At 36.9% G+C, this 23,445-nt stretch overlaps 1 protein-coding gene across 3 annotated transcripts in view; it reads left to right on the top strand.

Moving 5' to 3' along the window:
• Window positions 1-23,445, top strand: part of SUPT3H (SPT3 homolog, SAGA and STAGA complex component) — a 279,344-nt gene that overhangs the window by 178,723 nt on the left and 77,176 nt on the right. For all 3 annotated transcript variants that reach the window (XM_050710007.1, XM_050710009.1, XM_050710008.1), the window contains 3 exons: window positions 6,967-7,053; window positions 8,213-8,303; window positions 9,976-10,112. In XM_050710007.1, the coding sequence (XP_050565964.1) occupies window positions 6,967-7,053; window positions 8,213-8,303; window positions 9,976-10,112 (315 nt within the window). The remainder of the gene's footprint in view (window positions 1-6,966; window positions 7,054-8,212; window positions 8,304-9,975; window positions 10,113-23,445) is intronic.

The following is a 23,445-nucleotide window of genomic DNA, read 5'->3' as shown; positions in this document are numbered from 1 at the left end:
AATTTCCTCAAAAGGAACAGTATTTATTTAGTTTTGATAAAGGAAAGTTTGCTGCCACCAATTTACAGTTGTTTCTCAGCAACGCCGCTAGTTCTGCAGAAGATATACCATCATTTCCCTCAGATGGCATTTTTCAAGCTGATTTTTTTCTTTCGTATAATTAAAAACAATCAACCAACCAACCAACCAAAAAAAAATAGATTAATAGTTTCAAAGTCTGTATTCTTGCCTGCTATTATCACCAGCAATGAGAGAGCATCAGCAGTGGTCATCTCCAGTAGGATACCAAGTTTTGAATTAGCAAAGCCTACATAGCTGCTGAATAATTTGACCATATTAAAATTGGATTCAGTGAGTCTGAATACTTTTCTCCATTTAGAAACTTTATAGTTTTAATGCTGTTTGTATCATTTCACTTAGTTTGGTCAGTACTGCCTACTATAAAAATCAAGTGTGCAATAGGGCTTCTATTGTTTCATGGAGGGTGGAAGAATTATAGATATAAAATCCTGGCCCAACATGTTGATTTTGGAATTAGAATTGAAAGAAAGAAAAATAGGAAAAAGTCATGCCTGAAGCTTAACTTGAAATGTACTTATTGTTCATAAATGCATTAAATTATTTCCCTGTGTGGTAGAAAATGCAACAGCAAGATCTAATTTGAGAAGCTGATCTTAAACTATTTATGAAGGAGAAATTAAAAAAAATAATAATTAGACTGCTTTAAAGCTCATCTTTTTTTTTTTCAAATAGCAGTATTAATTTCACCATTTACTTGGAAATTTAATTTCCTTATTTAATCTACTTAACATTAGTTTTAAAATCATACAGTCTTTAATAGATGCAAATCTTCACTTTTTGTAGCAAGGCCTAGGCTGTTGGACTTTAAAAATAAGTTATCATTCCTCTAATAATTGTGCCTGTTTATCTTTTAAACAAAAATGGTTCAGAGTATCAATAAACGGTGCAACAAAGGTGAAATCCTGCGGCCCAGTGTGTTTTCCTGTCTGCTCCATCCCATGGGCAGAGGCTGGGCAGTTTTCTAAAAGCTGTGTACATTTTTCTTGTCTCTGTCTTTTATTTTTATGTGCTTAGAAGGATCATGTTTGACACATGGAGAACATCAGCCCAAACAGCAAAGTACAGCGTGCTCTGCTCTTGCTACTTGCACTCCATATAAGTGCCTGATACTGACTGTGTTGCTTTAAAAAAGAAAAAGGCAAAAACAAAAACAAGACCCAGCCACAAATAAATAAATAAATAAATAAACACAGAAGAAAAAAAAACTCCAACTTTTTATATAAAAAATATAAGTACGTGGGTTGTCAGTAGAATGAAGAGAGATTGTAATGTCAAAATTATACTAGATATTTAATTTAAATAAATGGGAAGAAAAACAAAATACTGTTTCTTCATCGCACTAATCTTTAGAAGTTTCTGATAGCAGCAGTATGGCTAAAATGTCCGTGCTGAGATGTAAGGATCTTTCCAGGAGTTCACAGCTTCAATCTGAGTAAAGGGCTGTTTTCTCCCACGACAGTTAGACTGTTTGACTTTAGATTTATACCAACTGCTTGTCACCTTTAATGTCAAACCCACCGTTGTGGGACCTGTAGACAATAGGTCCAACTTGCTTGTTGCTGGAGATCCTTTGGGTATTCAGAATGGGCTGCAAAATCTCTATTTGCAGCTCCCAGCTCTTCAGGATGCCCGAACACTGCAAGCCAAAAGCCAAATGCCATAACCACCTGCTAGAAGGAGGCAGTAGAGCATGCTTCAGACATGAAACAGTAAACTGATTTTGAAGGAACAAACATAACAAATGGCACACTTGAAAACAAGTTCTTTGTGGATTTCAGGGAGTGAATGACCACGGGATATGAACTGACATTTTCTTACCCTCATGATCCGTATGTACCAAAATTCACTGTACATTGAGCAAGAAAATGCTCCGCTGAAGCCTCAAAATGGGATGCAAAGGTTTATCTGCTTCAGGTCACTCATCGTCACCTGGTGATGCATTAAATGTTCTTCAGTAAAATATACCTAGATTTGATAACATACCTAACAACAACAAAATTGATTGTCTTTTCATCTGCAAGTGATGGTTTTATGCTTTAGACAGCTTGAGATGATTTAATCTTGCTGTTTAACCATTGAATGGTGATCCTAAATCATTGCCTTGTAGAGTGCTCTGATAGACTCTGTAACGGGATTACCCACTCAGGATGCATGAAGTGCGGAAAGCTTGTCCCTGCGCTGACCTGGGGGAACAGAGTTTGTGTTTTTCCTGCGTATGTCAGGATTAGAGGGTCAGGTGTCAGAGCTAGATGTATGTGAGAAATTATAGGGAAATATTTAAGTGAAAAATTTTAATCATGTGTTTAATTACTTTCAAAGAAGTATTGGGACGTTTGGCTTAGAATACATTTACAGCACTGTACCTAAACTAAGAATTTCTATTGGTATTTTTATAGTTGCATACTTCTGATATAGAAAAGATTGGGGAAAAAAAAAAGGCATTTAAATGCACATTTAATAACAAAACAACCTTCCTGCCTCAGAGAAGTTTTCAGCCAGGTGAACTATGTTCTAATTTTCCTCTACAATAAAAACAAAATCATAGCTCTTGAAGCATTATTCTTGGCTCTCAGTGGCTTGAAGGCATGCAAACATTACCATTTTTTCTCCATTCTACAGTTTAACTGGAAGGATTATGTCACAACGTAGTGTGTTTGTTTTCCAGCTTTTTGTCTGTTTGTCCATCAAGACGTTTTTGTAGAAGTATCAGTGATTGTTGACTTTGGAGGTAGGGGAAGAAAAAATAATTAGGAGAAAAAGCAGACAGCGCCATTGAAGTAACTGTGCTTCTGTCATAGGAGAATGAATGCTCCTTTCAACAAATCTATAATTTGCAAAAGTTGCAAAAAGAAAATAGCCGTAAGGTGACTGTTAACATACTTCAGTTCATCCTGCCAAGAAAGTTAACTTCATAAAGTCATTAAACCAGTGATTACATTTTAAAATATTATTCCCTAGCCATTTCTTCTTAGACTTTAAAATATAGTTACTGTATATACTGCTTTCTTTGTAATGTGAAAAATTGTAAAATACACTTATTTTTCATAAACTCCTAATTATTAACAGAGCTATTTGTGCTCCTATAGTGAAAGTCATTTCAACACTTCCGTTATTTAAACTTCACTTTTAGGGGTTCATAATTTGGCTGTAATAAAAAATAAATTCAGACTCCAGGGTCTGAAATATTGTTTGCTGGTATGGGGAAATTTAGCCTGGTTTTCTTTAAGAAGCTAAGTAACTTGGATTGCTGACTCTTCTTCAAGATAATCCAAAATAAGATATTTTCCAGACTAAATAACGCTAGTCATTAAAAAAATTTAGGAAAAGCCACTGAGTATGGTGGAACTGCTGCTGCCCCGTATTCTGGGACTGGTGCTCAACAGAGGTGAGGCTCGAAGAAGGGGACTTGTGGGACCTTCTTGCCATGTCTTCACTGTTGCTCTTCCAGAAGGGCAGCTGTAACAGCAGGTGGGGAAAGTTCCCACAGGCCCGATAGCATCGTTTGGAGTCCCTGGCAGTAGACCCGCTGCTCGTGAAAGAAGAGCTCGCAGTGCTTCCACTGCAGCCAGAAGCAAAAGACCTACGGACATCAAGGTCGCGTAGCTGAAAATTGCTTTCCTGTGATGCTGAACGCTCAAGTGCTCCGAAGTGGATCGTTTCTTTGGTGCAGCTTCCTCAAGTCCCCCTTCATCCCGTAATACAGCCGTGGTAATGACTCAACGAGGCCTTCAGCTCCGGAAATTAAGGAATCGGGGCTTATTGCATATTAATGGCAACTCCGGGACAGTCAAATAAGACAGTTTGTTATAATACTAATTATAGCCAAGCACTCATGTTGTGGTTTGAATGAGTCAATTATGTGTGTGTTAAAACTATAAATACATCTTCCCCCCAACCTAGACTGTGTGGTACGTAATTTTTCTTTAATTGCCTGGATACATATTTACCTGAGCATATCCTGGTTTCCCAGATAAATATGTGTACCAATGCAGAACTCATTATGGTCTGTTTGGATAAATAATCCATATTTTATAACTGTACAGGAAGTAATTATTTTCCTATTTTGCTTTCTTTAAGCCAAAGAAATTAAATGCTGTGGGTTCATTACTTAAAATAAAATAGATGCAAAAGTCGAGGTAATGTGAGAATAAAGTTTTCATTGTTTTGGTAGAAACTGAGAATATTATTCCAGATTTTGATCTTGTGTTTAGCCCAGAATAACTCCATTAAAATAAACAGTGTTATTCAGGATTTACTTAGATGCAAATGGGACGTGAATTTGGCCTCCTATCCTTAATCCCCCTTACCTCACTGGGAATTCCTGCCAGTAGCTTGCACACGATCTTTGCTTTAAACGACATTGTCAAGTATTTATCATTTGGAAAAATAAGGTATTTCAGCTGCATGGAGAAATTAAGTGATATGAATTATGTAACGAGAAAATTAATGTCTTACAGTTATGGTCCTATATAGAATTATAGAAATCATGGAATGTTTTGGGTTGGAAGGGACCTTAAAGCCCATCCAGTTCCAGTCCCCTGCCATGGGTACAACACCTCCCACCAGCCCAGGCTGCCCCCAGCCCCATCCAGCCTGGCCTTGGGCACTGCCAGGGATGGGACATCCACAGCTCCTCTGGGCAGCCTGTTCGAATGCCTCACCACCCTCTGAGTGAAGAATTTCTTCCTTATATCCAATCTAAACCTCCCCTCTTTTCAGTTTAAACCATTAGTTTAAAGCCCCGTGCATTAGGAAAGTAGAACTTACTTTGATGGCGGCTATTTCTGCCATTGTTTTATCTGATATTGCGAAGAGCTGCGTTGTGTTAGCACCATGCCAAGGCCAGTTTTTGTAATACTTTTAAGCTTAGTGGGACCAAAGTCAGCCTTGGCATAAATCCATTAACTGCAGTAGATTTACACCAGAGATGAATATTGTCTCATTCTTGGAAAATTTATTTTTATCCAACTCTTTATATTTTATGTTAGAAATATAAGTAGCCTGTGTGCCCTCAAACTAATCAGAATAAGAAACAGTTTTGCTTATGCCAAAAAATAGAACTATCATTTTTCACATTCTTACATTTTTCAAGTGAGTTTCGAGTAAGATTATATTACTGTGACTTCTGAATTCCTGAAATCTCTCTGGTCTTTGTGACTGCAAGGGCCAACAGTGTTTCAAGGGGAAAATCTGAAACTCTTCCTGCAGTATGTTTTGTGTTGTGCGTACTAGATACAGTTCACATTTTGTATGCATATGATTAGTGTGGAAAAAAATTAATGTAGTCCAGTATTATGATTTATGGACTGAATCTTTTGCCCACTGAACACTTGCCAAAAAGAAAATCTTTCCCCCCCTCTCCTCCTTTGGATATTAGAAACAGCTACTGTTTTTGTTGATCTTTTTAACTTCTGAATAGGCCTATTTCAAGTCATAGCAGCATGGGAGCTCAGATTAATAATATACTTATTCAGCCAGTGATACTGAGTGAAACCATTGCTAGTGTGAGTACAAGGGGTAGGATTTCTTTAAATTATTTTCAGGTGCATTCATGCATTTCTGAAAGAAGACTATAGAGATACTTGAAAATAAATGAATTTTCTGTTTACTGATCATGTTACAGGTGTGTATGAGTTTTAATATCAAGAATTTAAGATGTCGCTTTTGTACCAGGCTCACAGTCAATCCATCCATCAGGTGGTTAACAAGGACAAGAGCAAAGAAATGACCAAATCCAACCTTTTTCCACAATGTTTTTAAACCTAGAGGAAAAGGCGAATTCCATGGTGTGAGGCATCCTTTCTATCCCACCTTCTCTACGGCACCGTCTTGAGCTGGCACCAAAGGCTAGGGAAGGAGCAAATCCCATTGACTTCTCTCCCAATTTGGGTTTGACCTTAGCCCAGCACTTTGATAAGCATCAGCTTGTGCAAGTTTGGTATCTAGTCTTGGGTTGCTCTGATGTGATGTGTTTGTGTGTAAGCGAGCCCACCTTCCTCTAAGTCACCAGCCCTGCACCTACTGAAAGCTGGGTCCAAGGCTGATGTGCTCAGTCCCTTCCAATGAGATTTTTGCCCTTTATAGCACATTTGAGCAGTTGGGACCTTCAGAGTCATGGCCATTCTGACCGTCTCAATAGAGGTGAGGACGGGTCTTTGCTTCACACTCATTTTGCTGCCATTCATAAAATTTGGGGGTATTCATTGTTCAATCCCATTTGAAATTTACCTTTTTCATATCTGAATGGCTGGATCTGCTCAATAGGTGTTTTTTCAATTATTTTAATAGAGTCAGTGGTTCCTATCAATTCTTTTTCTTTCTCTCAAATGAAATAAGAGTATGCCTAAAAACATCTTCATGTGGGTATGGTTTGTACTAATGATAAGTCAAGTGAGATAGAGTTTCTTTCCAAAAATACTTAGGTAAGCTGTTTAAAATTAGTATTTGTTATTCTAAAAAATTGTGAGAGGGATCAGCCATCCTTCCACAGTTGCAGATAAGGTGCTATGGCAAGAATTTGGCATTTTTACATTGCCTGAGAGAATTATATGTTCATTTTCTGGGCTAATGTGGTTCAAGGAAGAAAAAAAAAAATAATGCAGTGCTTTTCAAAAGTGATCATTTTAAATATAAACAAAAAAGCTTTTGCTTGAGATTTGTCAAAAGTCTTTCAGTCTTTTCGTAAAATTGTTATTCCCTTTCCCACTAACAAGAGCAGAGTGAGTGACACCTTTGAGAGTCCCAGCTTGTATTTAAGTGCATAGCTTTATTTTGCTACGTACTACCATGCAAAAATATTATCTGAACTTATTTTAAAAACCTAGTGATTGTTTTTTTTTTTTTTTAACACAGAAACGGCCATCCTAATTTATTCGTTTATTTTAGTTACAGCAAGCAGCCGAAGTTTCTCAGCTGAGAGGAGCTCGAGTCATCTCTGCTGAAGATCTCCTCTTCCTAATGCGCAAAGATAAGGTATAGTAATAAGGCAGAATTTTCTTATTTTACATAGTAAGCTCCTTATCTTGTTTTAAAGTGTTTGTTTAACCTACATGAAAAGAGTCCATGCTCATGAATAGCTTCATTAAAAAGTACAGCTGCACTGCAACTGTATTTTATTCTACATAGTACAATAATTGCATAATAAGTTAATTAATTCTCATTTTTTTCCAGTAATTTCAATTACAAGTAGATTTTTCCACTAGCATTTGGAGTGGGTAATATACATTAGAGCTCAAAACAATTTCTTAATAACAGTATAAAGATTGATCCTTATCTTTTATATTCCTTTTATGTCTATAAAAAACAATTATTCTAATTTCCTCCTATTTATGCAGAGTGCAGATGCAGGTGTCATGTCTAACAGTGCAATCATTACATTTTCTTCGTCTATGTTGTCAGTAAACCCTGTCTTGCTTTTTCTTCTAAATATTCTTCCTGTATCTCACTAAAATCTCCAAATGTAGGGATGGCATACTTTCTGTGTGAAATATGTAGAATAATTTAAAAGTAATCATTTTCTATAAGAACATTAAAGTCATTTTCTTTCTTCAAATTTCAGAATTATTCAAAAAACTTACTAGCTATTTTTATCAACATTATTCCTTCTTCCTCTGTCTCCTTTTCTTGTCCCACCCCTCCCCCCGCCCCTTTCTACCCCACTTGTGTTTTTCTTTCCTTGTTTGATAGGTGAAACTAAATAACCAAAAACATATCAAAATAAATACAACCCTAAAACATGAAAACCAATTGCCATTACTTTATCTGACATGATAAGTAAGGGTATATTGGAAATAGTGGGTAATATGGACATCAAATTTCATGGAAGTATGCATTTGTAGGTTTGAATTTCCAAACAAAGCAAAGATTTTGGAGTGCCCTAATGAAGCCTTAATGTCAGCTTTCTGAAAGTGAAACTCATTGCTTTCTCACAGTTGGCAAAGAAGGTACCAAGGAGCTCAAATAAGTACCTTGTTGTACTTGCTATATGTGGATTTTCTGCAGAATTAGGACTTTTGAACATTATAAAAATATATATTTACTGAGTATCATATTTGCGTATTTGTGTTATAAGGTTAATCTAAATAAAAAATAATTCTATATAATACGAACTAATATCTTTTTTTTCTCATAGAAAAAGCTTAGAAGGCTACTGAAGTACATGTTTTTTCGAGACTACAAATCTAAAATTGTCAAAGGCATAGAAGAAGATGACATCATTGAAGGTAGAAAAACTACTTAATTTGGGAGTGGGCTGATACTTTATAAATGCCCAGAACAGCTCAATGCAAAGTATTAATGTCTAATATTTATACAAGCAAAAATTAATGATTTCATAGTAATTTAGCTTTTCCATTTGCTTCAAAGTTCAGTTTTTTCATCTACTATCCAAATGATAAGTAACACTGCTTAATGTTATAACTCTGTTGAAGTTAAGAAACTGGTGCTGATTAAAGGGCTAATTGATTTCAGCATGTGCAATTTAAATGTGTCAGCTACCGTGTGCAAGGGGGAGCTGCAACTGAATGGACATTTGTTAAATAATTATCAGAAGCTTTTGTCATGTTTTACAAAATATACCACAACCTGAAGTCATTTAATACAAAAGGACCTGCCTTGATTTTGGTATTGTTGAACATTTTATACTTCAAATATGTCATTTAAAGACTGGGAAACACTTTTGTTTCCCATTCCGTGATGAAGTTACAGTTTTTGATAACCAATGCATTTAAAGGCAAAGCTCTTTGAATTAAGAAAAGTATTAATTGGTATCGTTGCATTTGCTGGTATAAATTTATGCCACTGAAGTGAAGTTCTATTGATTTATATTAATAGAAGCATTCAAAATTAAAACTTAACACAGTAAATCTAAATCTAGCCATATTTTTATTACAGTATCCAGCAATGTCCATACAACCCTTTTGTATTTAACTTATTTCCTTTCTCAGAGCCTTTTCATTTTTTTTCTCCTTACAATGAATTCCTTGTGTTTAGTTCCTCTGAGCATCCACACTGATGTTAGGCAAACATTGTACTTCTTACTTTAACTTGGTCAATGTGTAGATAAGTTTTTGTCAACTCATTTGAGATTTAATTTGCCTGTGGCATTTTATTTTCACAAAACATGTTTCATGTTTCATGCAAGCAATCTGGCAGTATAGCTTCCTACCTGACAACTTTATTTGTGCTGGTAAAGTTCGTGTCACCAGTTAAAAAAAATAAACAATTTTCCTAAGGCATTTAGATGCTCATGAAAACCTTCCTAAACACATTTCATCTGGGAATTAAAGATTGCAGTTTCTGTCAGGCTTTGGTAACTGAAGCCATCAATTTTGTCTTGTGAATCTAGTGTCTTTATAGCTGTCACCTTGTTTAGAACAACAGAGATCAATCACCTTGCCCAGGCTTTACTGTTGAGCAATGGTCCATCACCTGTGGAGATGTATCTTAATGCCTGTGTTATGATTTGCTTTAGGTTGTGGGTAATTTGTGTATTCTGGTGTTCTGTGTGCTTATGAGAAATTGTGTTTCCTCCATATGTTATATTGTACAAGTGAGTTTTTATGCAAACAAAGAGTAGTGGTTTCTTCTGCAGCACTGCGGGTTCTTCAGTGCAAAATAACAATACATGAACAGTAGACTAGGTTTTTCTAGATCACCAAAAGCATTAGGTTGTACTAGGAAACACTGAAGGGGACTTTTTACTACAGTGCTCCTGGAGCACAGCAGGAGCATCACCTTGGTCAGGTAGCATAATGTTTTTTGGGAGGACAGTAAGAACAGGCCTCTTCTGTATAGTGCATCTAATTCTAAAAAATGTCCCTTCTAGGGACATTGGTAGATGTTTGCAGTAGCCAAATAATTTAGGTTTGTTGTTCTTTGTTTATCTTTGTTCAGACAAATTCAACAGCAACAGCACCAACAAACGGCAGAAGCTTGCTCAAGACTTTCTCAACTCCATTGACCAGACTGGAGAGCTCTTAGCCATGTTTGAAGATGATGAGATTGATGATGTTAAGCAAGAGCGGATGGAGGTAATTCTTTTGTTTTACTGATATCCATCTCCAGCAGAGAAAACTGTGAAATAGTTCATACATCATGCTGGTCTGATGCCTTTTTTGTGCTGCATATTGTATCATTGTTATGTTTTTTCTTTTTGCCCAGATGGTCTAAAGGAATCCTATTTCCATATTTTTCCTATTCCTTCAAATGTTTCCTGATATCTAAGCACACATGCTGAGAAGGAAGATTATGAAAGGGTAGTTATGGATCTTTCTGTCTGCCATGTATTTGTATTTCCTTTCTGCAGAAAGCAGATTCTATTTAAAAACATTTCACATGTATTTTTCACAATTTCTTCTATTTTTCATTCTTCCTCTCATTAGAAAATTACGCCTAGATAGAAGTTGAAGATTCTTGTCATATAATACAGTTTTCAGAAAAAAAGAACAATATTCCGTGCAAACACACTTCAGTAAATGCTCTTCTCTCCCTCTCACTTTCAAGTCCTATTTTCTGATCTACGTACTACATATGAAAAATTATGTCTACATTACAGAATGCAGTACCGTATCACTCTTAAAAAGCTAGCTGGGATCAAGAAGCAATATAGCTGTGTTAGCATGGAAGTCTGCGATAATGGTTTTGATACCAGTTTTGCTTGGTTTCACTGAGATTTAGCTATACTATCACAAGGCACCATGTCACAGGAAGTTGCTACATGGACCTTATGATCCCTATTTATGGAGCATCTTCTAGAATGTCGCTTACTCTGAAGTATTAAAAAAAATCCAAAGTGTGTATCTGGACTAATTAATAAGTGGGCCAGGGTCAGTTCTCTGGCCCTGAAGGCAGGTGACGTTGGCTAGCTTGGGCTCCTATGGTTCAATTTTCTTTCCACCTAGAACAGGCTGGCCCTATCCATAGTGAATATGGAAAACGGTTCACAGCCCCTGTTCTTGCCCAGTTCCTGCTCATGTCTTGTATGCGCAACTTGTTGTCGAGGGCAAAATGGTGCAGAATGTCTGCTTACAATTACACACTAGTGCTTGAGCCAGTTTCCATAGTTTTTAGTCAGAGGTGTAGGATGCATGGCTGCTGGAAACTTTCTGTTTTTAGAGTGCTTTTTATGCCCTTTCAGCACTAGAAGTCGGGTACTTTTCTGTGATGAGGTGGCTGATGCATTCCGTAATATTTGTCTATTTAATATTTGCCTATTTAGGCCACATTTCACTTTAAGGATTCATGGAAAATCCTGAGTAAGAAATAACCTGATTTTTATCCTGCTCTTTCTGGGACTTACCCAATCATGTTTTCCTTTCCTTCTCCCCATTACGGTTACCCAAAATCTAATCAAGAATCCATTCTCTCTTAGCATTTGGTTAGGAACAAGTCTCATTTGTCTGCAGCTGAGAATCGGTGTTGTAGAGCAGTTGTTCCCAACCACTGTGTTTTGGAAACTGGTTCTTTCTTTTCTTTGCTTTGCTTTCATACATATTTATTTGTGCAAAATGTTATGTTTTGCATAAATGCAGGCACATCCTTTGAGCTCATATGCACAAAAATACATAACAGCACTGTTTTGAATGAGTTTATGTGCTTAACCTTCTGCTATTCTTTACATTCTCTTTTCTCATTCCAGTATAACTTTTTTTTTTTTTTAAGTTTAAAAAACTATACAAGTGATTAGAAATATGAAGTTCCTTGTCCCAGACAAGGATATATCTCACTTTCTTACTTTCTGTTTGTCTGTCAAAGAATGCATTGCTGTAATCAAATACTTCTCTTTCATCTGATTACACATCTTGTTTTTCTTCACTTGACTATAATTCATGAACTGTAGGATATCTATATTTAAAAGCAATTCTTCTCTCTATTATTTTACTTTATTACATTTTGTGAAATCTTGATCTGTTTCCATGTTTAAAAAAAATCAAGATCTACTTATTTTAGAATAGATCCATAAATTATATACATGTATGAAGTCGGTACTGTGGATTTTCTTTCTTATTAGTTTTTCAGCGACAAAACATGAAACATTGCTTGAGACATGCTACTCCAAAAGTTTAATATATTTTTGGCTTTGTTTTGTTTTGGATTTTGTTGTCACTTTGAGGTGGGTAGAAAGGAATCAAATATAGTGGGAAATGTGATCCAGTCCTAAAGGAAGAGTTGTTAGTGGATGGGCTAATCTAGTGTATCTTACTTTCTTTGTGCAGTAGATTATGTTTAATCCATGCTAAGTTTTGGAGGAAATCCAATAGACACTTTAAAAATTCTAACAACGTTCTTTAAGGAATTAGTATACTTAAATCATGAGCTGTGATCTAAAGGCAATGTTCCTTTTAGGTATCAATTACCTCAGAAATGTGTGGTTATCTTGGTTTGGACAACTGCAAATGATTTCAGTTCCACTTTGCCTTGGGCCAAAATCATGCTAAGTTGTCCAGAGCAGATGATAAACATATATTTCTGATGTCATTATGGGCTAAACAGGATATGATTGTTTAGCAGTATGGTTTCAGTTATGATACAAAAAGCAAATATTGTTTATACTTATTTCTTTTAAAACATTTTATAAAATTAGACCTAAAACTTCATGGGAGTGCTTGCAGTTTTGTGAGGTCTATTTCCTTTTTGTACCATAGAGGAGTAAGCAAAGCTCCAAGCCACTTTCAAACATTAAAAAGGAGAATGTAAAATTCTACAGTTTTGACTGAAAAACACCCACTGTCATATTACAAGGAAAGGACATTCTTCTAGGATTACTGATGCACTTTTGCACTTACTGATGCATCCTGTGGCTTTAATTTGAAGCGAAGGGACTGTTTCGGAAACAGTAATGATAGCAATATACAAAGGAAAGACAATTAGTCTTAAAATACAAGGCAGAAGTTAAGAATAAAATCCACATTCTTTGCCATAATGCATGATTATGTTGTCAATATATTGTGATCAGATGACTCATTAGAAAAACTTCAATAACAGCAATGAATAGTAATAAATCAGCCAACTGTACTGGCAAAACCAAACAAAAATAAAAGCTGTAATATCTCACTTCATAACAGCAAGTAGTTTGCCCTCCTAAGACAGCAGTAGAACATCAGTGATATGCTGCTCCTCCAAGTAAGAAAAGTTGTAGATGAAATAAAATATTCTGGTCCATAGATGTAGTTGAACTGAGTATATGAAGGAGATCATAGAAGCTGTCTTCATAACAGGTGACCATCTCTTGAGAATAATGCACATAAAGGTGGCCTACCTAGCATCCCTTTTTAATTGTACAGGTTAGTGTCTCCTTTCTGCTTCACTTCGGAATATCCAGGGTTGGTAGTGCTCAGGGATTTAATTTCCATTCTTTTGCCTTCTATGGCCGAATCTACAAAAAATAAAACATTCCAAGTGGATTGCAATTTTGCTTTTCTCTGTCATAAAAATCAATTCAAGAGAATTGGGATTCCTGTGGGGTATGGCTGAATCAGAGTGATGAGAAGGTGTATGTTCATTTAAGATTGTTGCATTTTTCCTTTTTGTGCAGTTTGGGTAGAGATGCAGGTTTGGGTTTTTGTGTTCTTATGTTGCTACTCTGAATCTCTCAGGTGACCTGTCCGTACTAAAACAAGCCGCAGCTTTGGCTGTGATTTTTTCAATGATAACTCCAGTTCTGCTCAATTTTTGTATGAGAGCCTTTATCAAATTTACTATGCCCTATTATTAAAATCAAGCAGAGGTATTTTAAAACTTCAGTCAACTTAATGGCAAAGCTGACTTCTATCTCAGTCTGTAAATGTCCATTTTTTATCATCTGTTTTATGGTGCCAATACCTCCCCCACTAGGAAAAAAATTTCCCATCAGAAATCTGAACTGCCATACAAAGGAATGCTTAGAGCATCACACTGTGAATGCTCTGTTTCAGTTTTGTTCCCCTAGGACTAAAAGAAACACCATTCATCTGTCACTCTGACTGCTAGTTTAGGGATATATTTCCAACACTCAGATGTTATATGGCAATAATTCAGTTGCAGTAGCTACCATAATGCTTTCATAGTACATTGCAAGTTTGAATAAACAGTGCAGGGAAAATAACTTCACTAGAAGATTATAATACCTTGAAAGCAAGCTAGATGACAGCAAAAGGTAAAACTAAGCTACATCCCTACCAAAAGAGATTGGCAGAAGCTTTTGGTTCTTTAATGCATGTTGACCTATGAATTATATGTTAGATATTTAAAAACTACAGCTACAGATTACTGTTCTTGGAAGTTCATTGTGGATGTGATTTTGCCAATACTGTTCGGTAGTGTGTTTCTGTTAATGGGAATTTGTACAAAGTTCACAGAAATAAAGTGGGCTATGTGTAAAATACAATAGGTTGCAATAAAGTGTAGATACGTGTTTGGAATGTATCCTTCATTCACATGAAGTTCAATTGCTCCGTTAGAATTTAATCTGTGTTCAGATATGATAAATTTGTACCTGTACAAGTCAGTGAAATACACCTAAATGCACCTTGCGATGCAAGGAATAATACTCTGGAAGTCAACCCTGTTTCAGTCATGGGCACAAAGTAGAGTTGGCATTTATTTACATCTGTAGTAGTAAATTAGACAGTGACCAAGAAGATTGCTTCCTACTGGAATATGATCATCTATAGTAAGTTTCAAGTGGTCACACTTTGACCTAGGCTGAGTAGCACTCTCCCAAAGAATTCCTGGGCACAGTTTAGGAGTTAGCCTGGGCCAGATATTGCCATGGCATGGTTTTGGTATGGCCACTTTCTTTGGAGGGTTTGGAGAGCAGGTATAGGACACAGGATGCTCCATTGCTACCCTTGGAGCTAGGGTATGGACCTTTTTTAGTTGAGAAAACAAAACCTATGTAGTGGTATAATCAAAAAGCAAACAAACGAAAGCCTGTGAGTGCTTATGTTCAGGGAGGATCCAAAAGATGGTGTTGAACTACTCAGATTCATTGTACTAATTTAGAAAAGATGTACAAAGAAAATAAGCAGGAAGTGATTTAGAAAGAGCTTTGAGGCCTTTTCTACTACTACTGTGCTCATTTCACTGACAAAAATTATGCCAGTGTAAGTGCTGTGTGGGGTCATTACTCTTTAGGGAGTATCTGTTCATGCAGGGTGTATCAATAACAAACTGGAATTTGATTTAAAGCCCATATGGAAAGCTTAGTGCTGTAGTACATACAACACATACTTAATAGAAACTGCATGCGAGAAGACAAACTAAGAAGTTTTATGTTACGAAGCATGAGGGCATTGTTTCTCAGAGCACATCTTTCTTGATATATAATTTTTTTAATGATAAACTTATTTTTCTGTTTCTCCAGAAAGGATTATTTTTAACTTTCATACTGTTTTCAGATTATTCTTGATATAAGCTATCTTTTGGGACAGAATCTTGGCATTTGGTTGAGGGGGTGACTTTCATCTCATGCTACAGTGCTTAAATCTAATAATTTATTAATTTTTTAGAATCACAATTTATAAGTACTCAGCCTAGTTAGATTTTAACAGCTACAATCTCTAAAAGAGTAGGATAGGATTCAGCTGCAAATTAAAATGTTTAAATTTTTTTGGATATTTGCATATAAGCTAAGTTTCTCATTTTCCACTACAGTTCCTGGAGACCCAGTCGGTGCAGATAGTGGAGTCTGGAGAGCTATTCAGCTGATCAGATATTTGTATGTTCACTACAGTGAGCTACATAGCTCTTGAGGCTCCTTGGGACGTATTTATCTTGCAGGGAATTTCTGAGTGACCATTCTGTTTCTACCCTGGCCAGATTTAGGGAGTGGAGGCTGAAGGACAAGAAGTATTAGAAGTGGAGAAGGCTTGAGTTTTGGGAGACTGGTATGAAGTATGCCAATGAATTATGTATGGCTGCTCAGGTGCACGTGAGAATACGGGTTTAAACTCTGATGCATTTTTGTGTTGTTTACAGATCTGTCTGTAAGACAGATAAGGAATAAGTTTCTTTGTTCCTTACCCAACATTGTCAAAAATGAGCTAAGGGATCCCAGTGATGGGACACAGAAAGAGAAACCATGCCATTAAAAGCCTTATGTCTTATGATATCTTTTGTATGGATTAAATATTTGCAGCCTTAAGTGTGAAGCAGTAAAGCAGCATCATTCTCACCTGTGTGTACAGGCCAAAAAAAGAGGAGATTGTCTTGAATTTGAAAAGGAGTTTGTGATGTACTCAGGAGCGGGAGAGTTCCTGCCCAAAGACAGGGACATTCCTGAGACATTGTAAGAAAAAGCCAGGATTCTCCTTCTTTAACCTGCTTTGACAGCTCTGTGCTTCGCTACCACAAGTTGGGCTGAATTTCACTTGCTGTACTTGTCTAAAACATTTTAGGTATTTAGGCCTGTTTTTCTACTCAGAAATGAGAGAGAAACAATCCATGGGGAGGTTCATTTCTTAGTTAAGAGAGAAAAATGCTTTAGATTTATTTGTTTTTGTTCAAAAACATTTAAGTCACATTTACATGAATTTCATCAGATGTTAGGAAAAGTTCTGTTGCCTTCAGGGTGGTTTCTTCTGTAGGAAACAGTTCTGTGTATGCAGCCTGATCTTGGTGATACGAAAAAAAAGAGTGTGACAGAGATCTCTAGTAGTCTGTAAGGTCAGCATCAGTTCCCTGTCTACTGTCTCCTTTTGGTATAGATAGATGGAAAGACTAAAAAGAGCACAGATGGAACATCAATCAAGAAAAATCCTTTTATTCTCATATTTTTCAATATGGCAAAACAGATCCTACCAAAGTAAGGAATCCAAATTTAGAGGAAATTAATTGCTCCATATCAGTTCAGTGTTCTCAGATGAGTGCAAAGATACTAAAACTAGTTGTGTCTCGAATGTAAATTAGCTGTCTGGGCATCAAAGTGTTTGTGACCATTATCCAGTGTAAAAATAAGCCTGCTGCTATTAATGGTTTCTATGATTACACACTGCTTGGGAATGTTTGGGATACTGGGAAAACACTATTTCTCTTGGATAATGGCTGAATTGGTTAAAAGTAAACAGAAAATAAACAGAAACCATTTTTCATTATTATCTATGTGTCTGCAAATATGATGTCATTCTCGCCAGAGTTGGGAAAAGCTATCAAATGGGAAAGGTTTCTTGCTATAGCCAATAATACCAACAGACTTCTTACACTGCTACAAATTACTGGGATTATTAGGGTTTTCTGACATTGGGGTTTATTGCTATGGTTACATGAAGTGTGCTATTTGTCTGGGTCCTGGTAAAATTTTGTTGGTTTTAGAGCATTTTAGTGAGCATTGCTCATACTGCAAATGTAGGCGGTTTTGCTGGGAGGACAAGGTGTTCTTTGCTTTTCTGTCTTTTAGTTCTTTGAGTATTTTTTTGCCACTGTTTGCTTTTTCTTAGGAAGAGGAAGGTTCTGGGCTGTTGTATTTTGTATTTTTGACACCCAAATGACTGTGTTTTAACTTAAGTTTTGGAAAGAAACCTTATATATATATTATTTATATCTATAATTAAATGTAGACACACATACATTTAAACAGTATTTCCACAGAGCATTTGATTAGGAGCCAAATGTAAGACTAAAGAAACATTCTCCAAGTGTATTTTAATACTATGTTTATTTGTGATCTTGTGTTTAACGGGTTTGTTGCTTAGATATACTAGTCACCATATATTGGTACTTACAACACAGTTACTGTTTATGTAAACTTCGGAGAATTGGGAACAAGGACTGATGTTGAAGTCTGACAAAGGTGCCATTGGCAGCAGGGCATTGAAATTGCTGTCATGATTTAAAGCAATTAAACAAATCCGTGCTGATAATGATTAGTATTTCTGAGGTACATAGAATCAAAGAATGGTTGAGGTTGAAGGGGACCCCTGGGTGCCCCTGTCCCCCTCTACCCCAACAGGGTGCCCAGCCCCACGTCCCTGGGCTCGGGGAGCTCTCCAAGGAGCAGCCCCCGGCCCCTCTCGGGGCAGCCCGTGCCAGGGCTCCGGCACCCGCCCAGCCCAGCAGTGCTGCCTGAGGGGCAGGGGGAGCCGCCGGGGCTCCAGGCTGGGCCCGGGGCTTCTGGGCCTGGCCCTGGGCACCGCTGAGCAGAGCCCGGCTCCGGCCTCTCCGCACCTCCCTGTGGGTACTGACGGCCATCGGGGAGCTCCTTCGGAGCCTCCTCTGGTCCAGGCTGAGCAGCCCCAGCTCTCGCAGCCTCTCCTCACAGCATGGGGGCTCCAGGCCCTTGGTCATTTTGGTGGCCCTACGTAGGATTCTCTTCAGTTGTGGGCCTCAGTTTTGGACCGCTGGTCAGTGTCAGGGCAGTTCTTTGGCCAAGCTGCATTGTGTGCTCCCAGGTTCTGTCTCCTTCCCTTTAAGGATTCATATTGCAAAAAGCCTTCTGTGGAAAGGAATAAGCTCTTTCCACAACTGAAGACAGTAGAGGAATAGTATGGGATTTTAATGGAGTTCTTCTATTTCAACTGCTACAGAAGAGGGAGAGCTCCAAGAGCCATCCTGGATTTAACAGCTAGGTGAGAACACTCACAAGCCAATGTCACAGAAAGGTTGTTTTCCTGACTCATCCACAGGAGGCTGAGGTATGCCTCTAGACCTAAGGTAGGCCAACTGTGATTTAATTTATCTGCTATTTCTGGACATTACAGATACAGTAGAGAAAAGCACTTTTTGTCCTGTCCTCATTCTGTATCTTTGCTAAGGGAATGACGATGCCTTTCCCAGTATCAGACTCCAGCCAGGAACTGGAACCTACTTTTAATCATGCTCATGGGCCAGTCTTGCCAATACCTTCTTCAGAATTACTAAGGATCTCTGTCTTTTACATTGGCATTTACCCTGTGCTACAAGAATGGTCACGCTATGTATTGTAACAGCCTCTACATCCACAGGCTGTAGCATACAGACAAGATAGAGGAGCATTGAAAGGCATTTTCAGGCTGCATTCCAGCTAAATGTAGCTCAAATGAGCTCAGAACTATTGAATTGCACAAGTGAATCAGGGAAAAAAAACAACTATTGAAGGCTATTGAATACAAAGGCACTGCATTTGGTTAAAGAAGTGCTTGAGCCAGAGATCACCAGCTGCTTGTGTGACTATTCAGGGAAAGAATTATTATAAGAATTATTATAAGAATTATTATAACTTCTAGTTATACTATTTCCTAAACCTCCATGGCTAGCTACTGTTGGAGCCTGGGCTAAATGGAGATGTGCATCCAGAATCTGCGTCAAGTGTTGTGCTCCTAAGTACAAGAAGGACTGTGACAAACCAACGCAAGTCTGGCTAAAGGTCACAAAGAAGTTTTGGGTGCTGGAGCACCTGACATATGACAAAAGGCTGAGACTTGGACTTGTTCAGCCTGAAGATGAGAAGGCTAAAGGGAAATTTTATTGCTGGTGATAAGACGAGGTAAAAGACCGAATCATAGATTCATTTAGATTAGAAAAGACTTTTAAGATCATCTGGGCCAACCATTGACCAGACACTACCAAGTCCACCACTAAACCATGTCCCTAAACATCAGGTCCACACATCTCTTAAATACTTCAAGGCATGGCAATTCTACCACTTCCGTGGTCAGAGAAATAAGGAACTTGGAGACTTGCAGAATATCTCCAACTAAGAGATATCCCAAATGTGACTGGTTCTGAGCCACTTGATCTAACTGGACCTGTTTTGAGCAGAGAGTTGAACTAGAGATCTCTGGAAAGGTCCCAAGATTTTTCCAGTGTAAATTATTCTGCCATTCTATGATTCTATTCTGAAGTTTCCCATTTAAGATATTAAAATGGCAGGTGAGGTAGAAATATAAGAGCTTTTATAAAACATAGAAATGATAAACCATCTCAAATTTCTAAAAACTGTTTAAAAATCTAGGTAGCATATAATTGGACTTTCCAGCTTCTGCACTTTCTGTAATCTGTAACTGCTGGTATTTCCTGGAATAGACTTTTTATGTATACAAGGAACAGGGTTTTCTGTCTTTCATTTTGTCTCAGTCTTGTGGTTTATTTTATCTATAATGTTGCTTGCTGTATTCTTCCGTAAGAATATGATCTGGCTGCTGTGCAAAATTGCATTCAGTGATAGCTTCACACATGTGTAGCGGCTATGGAATCAGAAGCAGTAAGATTTAAGCATTTTAAGTGTCTGTTGAAATGGTAGAGTAATGTAATTAAGCTCTACATGTTGCAAAATGTGAGACGCATACTTGCCCAATCCACTAAAAACAGACCCACAACATTCCCAGCAGCGCAGCAGAGGTAATAACCTGGCATAGTTTATTAACTCTGCGGAAGAGAGCATAATGCTGTTAGTATGAGTCGCTTGTATCTTTTGCCCCCCAAGCTTAAAACTGTATTTCCTTTCCTTTCTTTCATTTTGCTCTACCATCTTTGATTGAAATTGAAGATACCTAGACAGTTAAACACTTTCACAAATTGAATCAGAAGAGGTTATTTTAATTTGGGTACTCAGAAAAACGGGAACAGTTCTCTTTTTCAGGTAGCTACCTTATATAAATTCCTCATGGAGTTGAACATGCGGAGTTTAATCTTTTAATACTCTTCAGATTAGCATTTGACCCTTTTAATAGCCTGGGGTTTACAGTTAGTTAACTTTAAAGTGGAAAGAATTAGGCCATGTCACCCCTTTAGATTGGCAAAGTGCATCCAAAACCAGACCTATATTTTCAGGGAAGACAGGACCACAATATTATTGCTAGAAAAAATCCTGATTTTGCATAGAGAGTAAATTTGAGAAATGGATTTATGTGAATTTTTATCAGGTATGGAGCCACAGGTTTTATTTTTGAGTGAAAAAGTGTTGTCGTTTGAACCTGTGGATTTATGGCTTAAGCTGTAGCTCTTTTTGCTTTCGTATACAGGTAGCGGCAGGCTTTTAGTAGTTCCTTGGCATCTGTCTCACATATACTGTACTTGAGACTTCAGTTGATTTTCTTTCAGTGTTCTAAAAGAAACTTCATTAAAAGCAACGGCAAGAAAACAGCATGAATTGATAACATCAAAAACACATTAAGATGCATAGATTTTATTCTCCAGTAATTCTTAAGCATTTTTTTCCAGACTCTTCTTTTGAGTGGCATGCAGAAGGGGCAAAGACAGGGACTTCTTGGTGGCGGTGTTAAGTGCTGTTGAAACTTTGCCTATGGAACTAAGGAAGCAATCACTAAATTTGGTTTTCCATTTGATCAAGCGAAAGGAAGATGGGTAGTCTTTGTCAGGGGGCTGGATTTTATTTCCCAAGGCTAACAGCCATTTCCACGACTTTGTCAGACCTACTAGGAATTTTTTCTACCATTGTCAGATGGTATTATTTAAAATCAGTTCATCCACTTGTGTGGGATTCATATCCTATATCATACAGTGACTCTGACAAGAAGATGCTTTTACTAGGAGTGTTATTCAAAGCACTGTTGATTTTCTCAGGCTGCAGACATCTGCAGAAAAAGCTTGTAGAACATACGGCATCTGGTATCGAATCCTAGCTCCTTACAAACACCATATCAAACAGCTTAGAAACGGAACACATACTCTACATCCGCTTGGAAATAATTTTTTTGTGTTTACTTTAGATGTATTAGCTGTCAGCTCATATCATCAGCTAATTATTTTATATCTGAAAATTGTAATAGCATCTTCAGATGTACTGAACTCAAGCAGATCTCCAGCTACTAATCACACCCTTCTTAAAATGGGAGTTAACTCTTCATGTACCTCGGGGCTGGAGATCTAAATTCTAGTTCCAGTATTTGAAGAAATATGTACGTGAGATGATTGCTAACCTTGTTACCCTGTGTTATATTTTAAAGAAAGAGACAAAAATGCTGATCAGACATTTGATGAATACGAGATGTAACTTGAAAATGTCAGAAAAACTCAGAAATCCTAAGGAAGCTGAGCAGCCACTAGTAAAGAGTAAATTTTCTCCCATAGTGTATATGATGGCATGAGAAGATACAGCAACTTCTATAAGCACAGTTGAGTAATCGCTGCCAAACTGTGGTAGTTAACGGTGCTCTGCTTCAAGCACGTTTAACACTGAAGAGACTTTAACCTTCCTACACTTCAAAATCTCTTTATTAAAGGTATTTTTCTTTACATCCCTGTTAGATTTTGTTGTTAGCTAAAATATTTTGAAATTAAGGTGTTTTTCCATTATTCTGTGACTAGGGCTATGCGATTTTACTTATTTATTTATTTATTTATTTATTTTGTCCCAGTAGATCTTTGATTTACCCTCCACAAAAGAAAAACCTTAACCCTTCCATTTCAGTCAGTCTAAACCTATAACAAAATTGACATAAAAGGAGATGAAACGGTTTCAACATGGACAAAATTAAGTTATTTTCATTTTAAGTTTAAATTTACATAACTGTAAATGCCCAGAAATAAGAATATGAACTTGGACTATGGCCTATAGTCAAAATCTTTATACCTGATTTTGAACGGGAATTTGAGCCATGTCTTTCTTTTCAGGAGATTATCCTGGTAGTAGGATTCTGGGCTATCTGTTGCTAAGCTCTTGATTTCAGACCTTTCTAACTTTTAAAATAATTTGACTAACCGTAGAATAAAAGTAAAATACAAATAATAATTTTTTTTTCTGTATTTAAAAATGTTTTGTATTTTCTTCCTTTGTAAATGTCTGAAAATTTGGCATGTAGAATTGGACTGTGCTAAAGTTCTTGGAAAGTATAGTTTTGATTGCAACCAATTTTAAGAATATGTGCAGGGAAGAGTCTCTTGTATTTGTTTCTGTAACAGGCTGGCTGGCTGAATGGGTACTATGTGCGTAGTTGTTACTAATGCAGCACAGCAATTTGCACTGCAAATGAAGAACATTGAAAGTCAAATTCCCCAAACTAGACCTCTTTGTTTATGTCTTATGGTGTGAACACTCTTACTATCCCTTTTAAATTACTGATGTGAAATAAACAGTAGTTTCTGTCTTATGATGGGACTCAGAGGAGCTGTGCTGATTTAGGAGAACTGAAGATCTTAGCAGTTGGTTTAATAGTGCATAACTGAATTTGCAAATCAGATATATTTGAATGAATTATTTTGAAAAGACTTTAAAATGACATATTTCTAAAACATAGAGTTACAATAAAGAGTGATGTTGGTTTTAATTATTATGTTTTCTTATGTAAGCGATTTAGAATGTTTCAAAATATTTCTAATTATTCATCTCTCTCCAAATTAAAAAGATAAGCTAAGTCTTTTCTTAAAAGAAATCTTTTAAAATACTCTTAGCAATTCATAAAATTGTACATCAAATTTCATCATCATTTATAATTGCGATACACTGGCAAA

Source organism: Cygnus atratus, chromosome 3, assembly GCF_013377495.2.
Source record: "Cygnus atratus isolate AKBS03 ecotype Queensland, Australia chromosome 3, CAtr_DNAZoo_HiC_assembly, whole genome shotgun sequence".
NCBI lineage: Eukaryota > Metazoa > Chordata > Aves > Anseriformes > Anatidae > Cygnus > Cygnus atratus.
The sequence above is the reverse complement of the archived record's forward strand: the minus strand, read 5'-3'. Positions and strand labels throughout refer to the sequence as shown.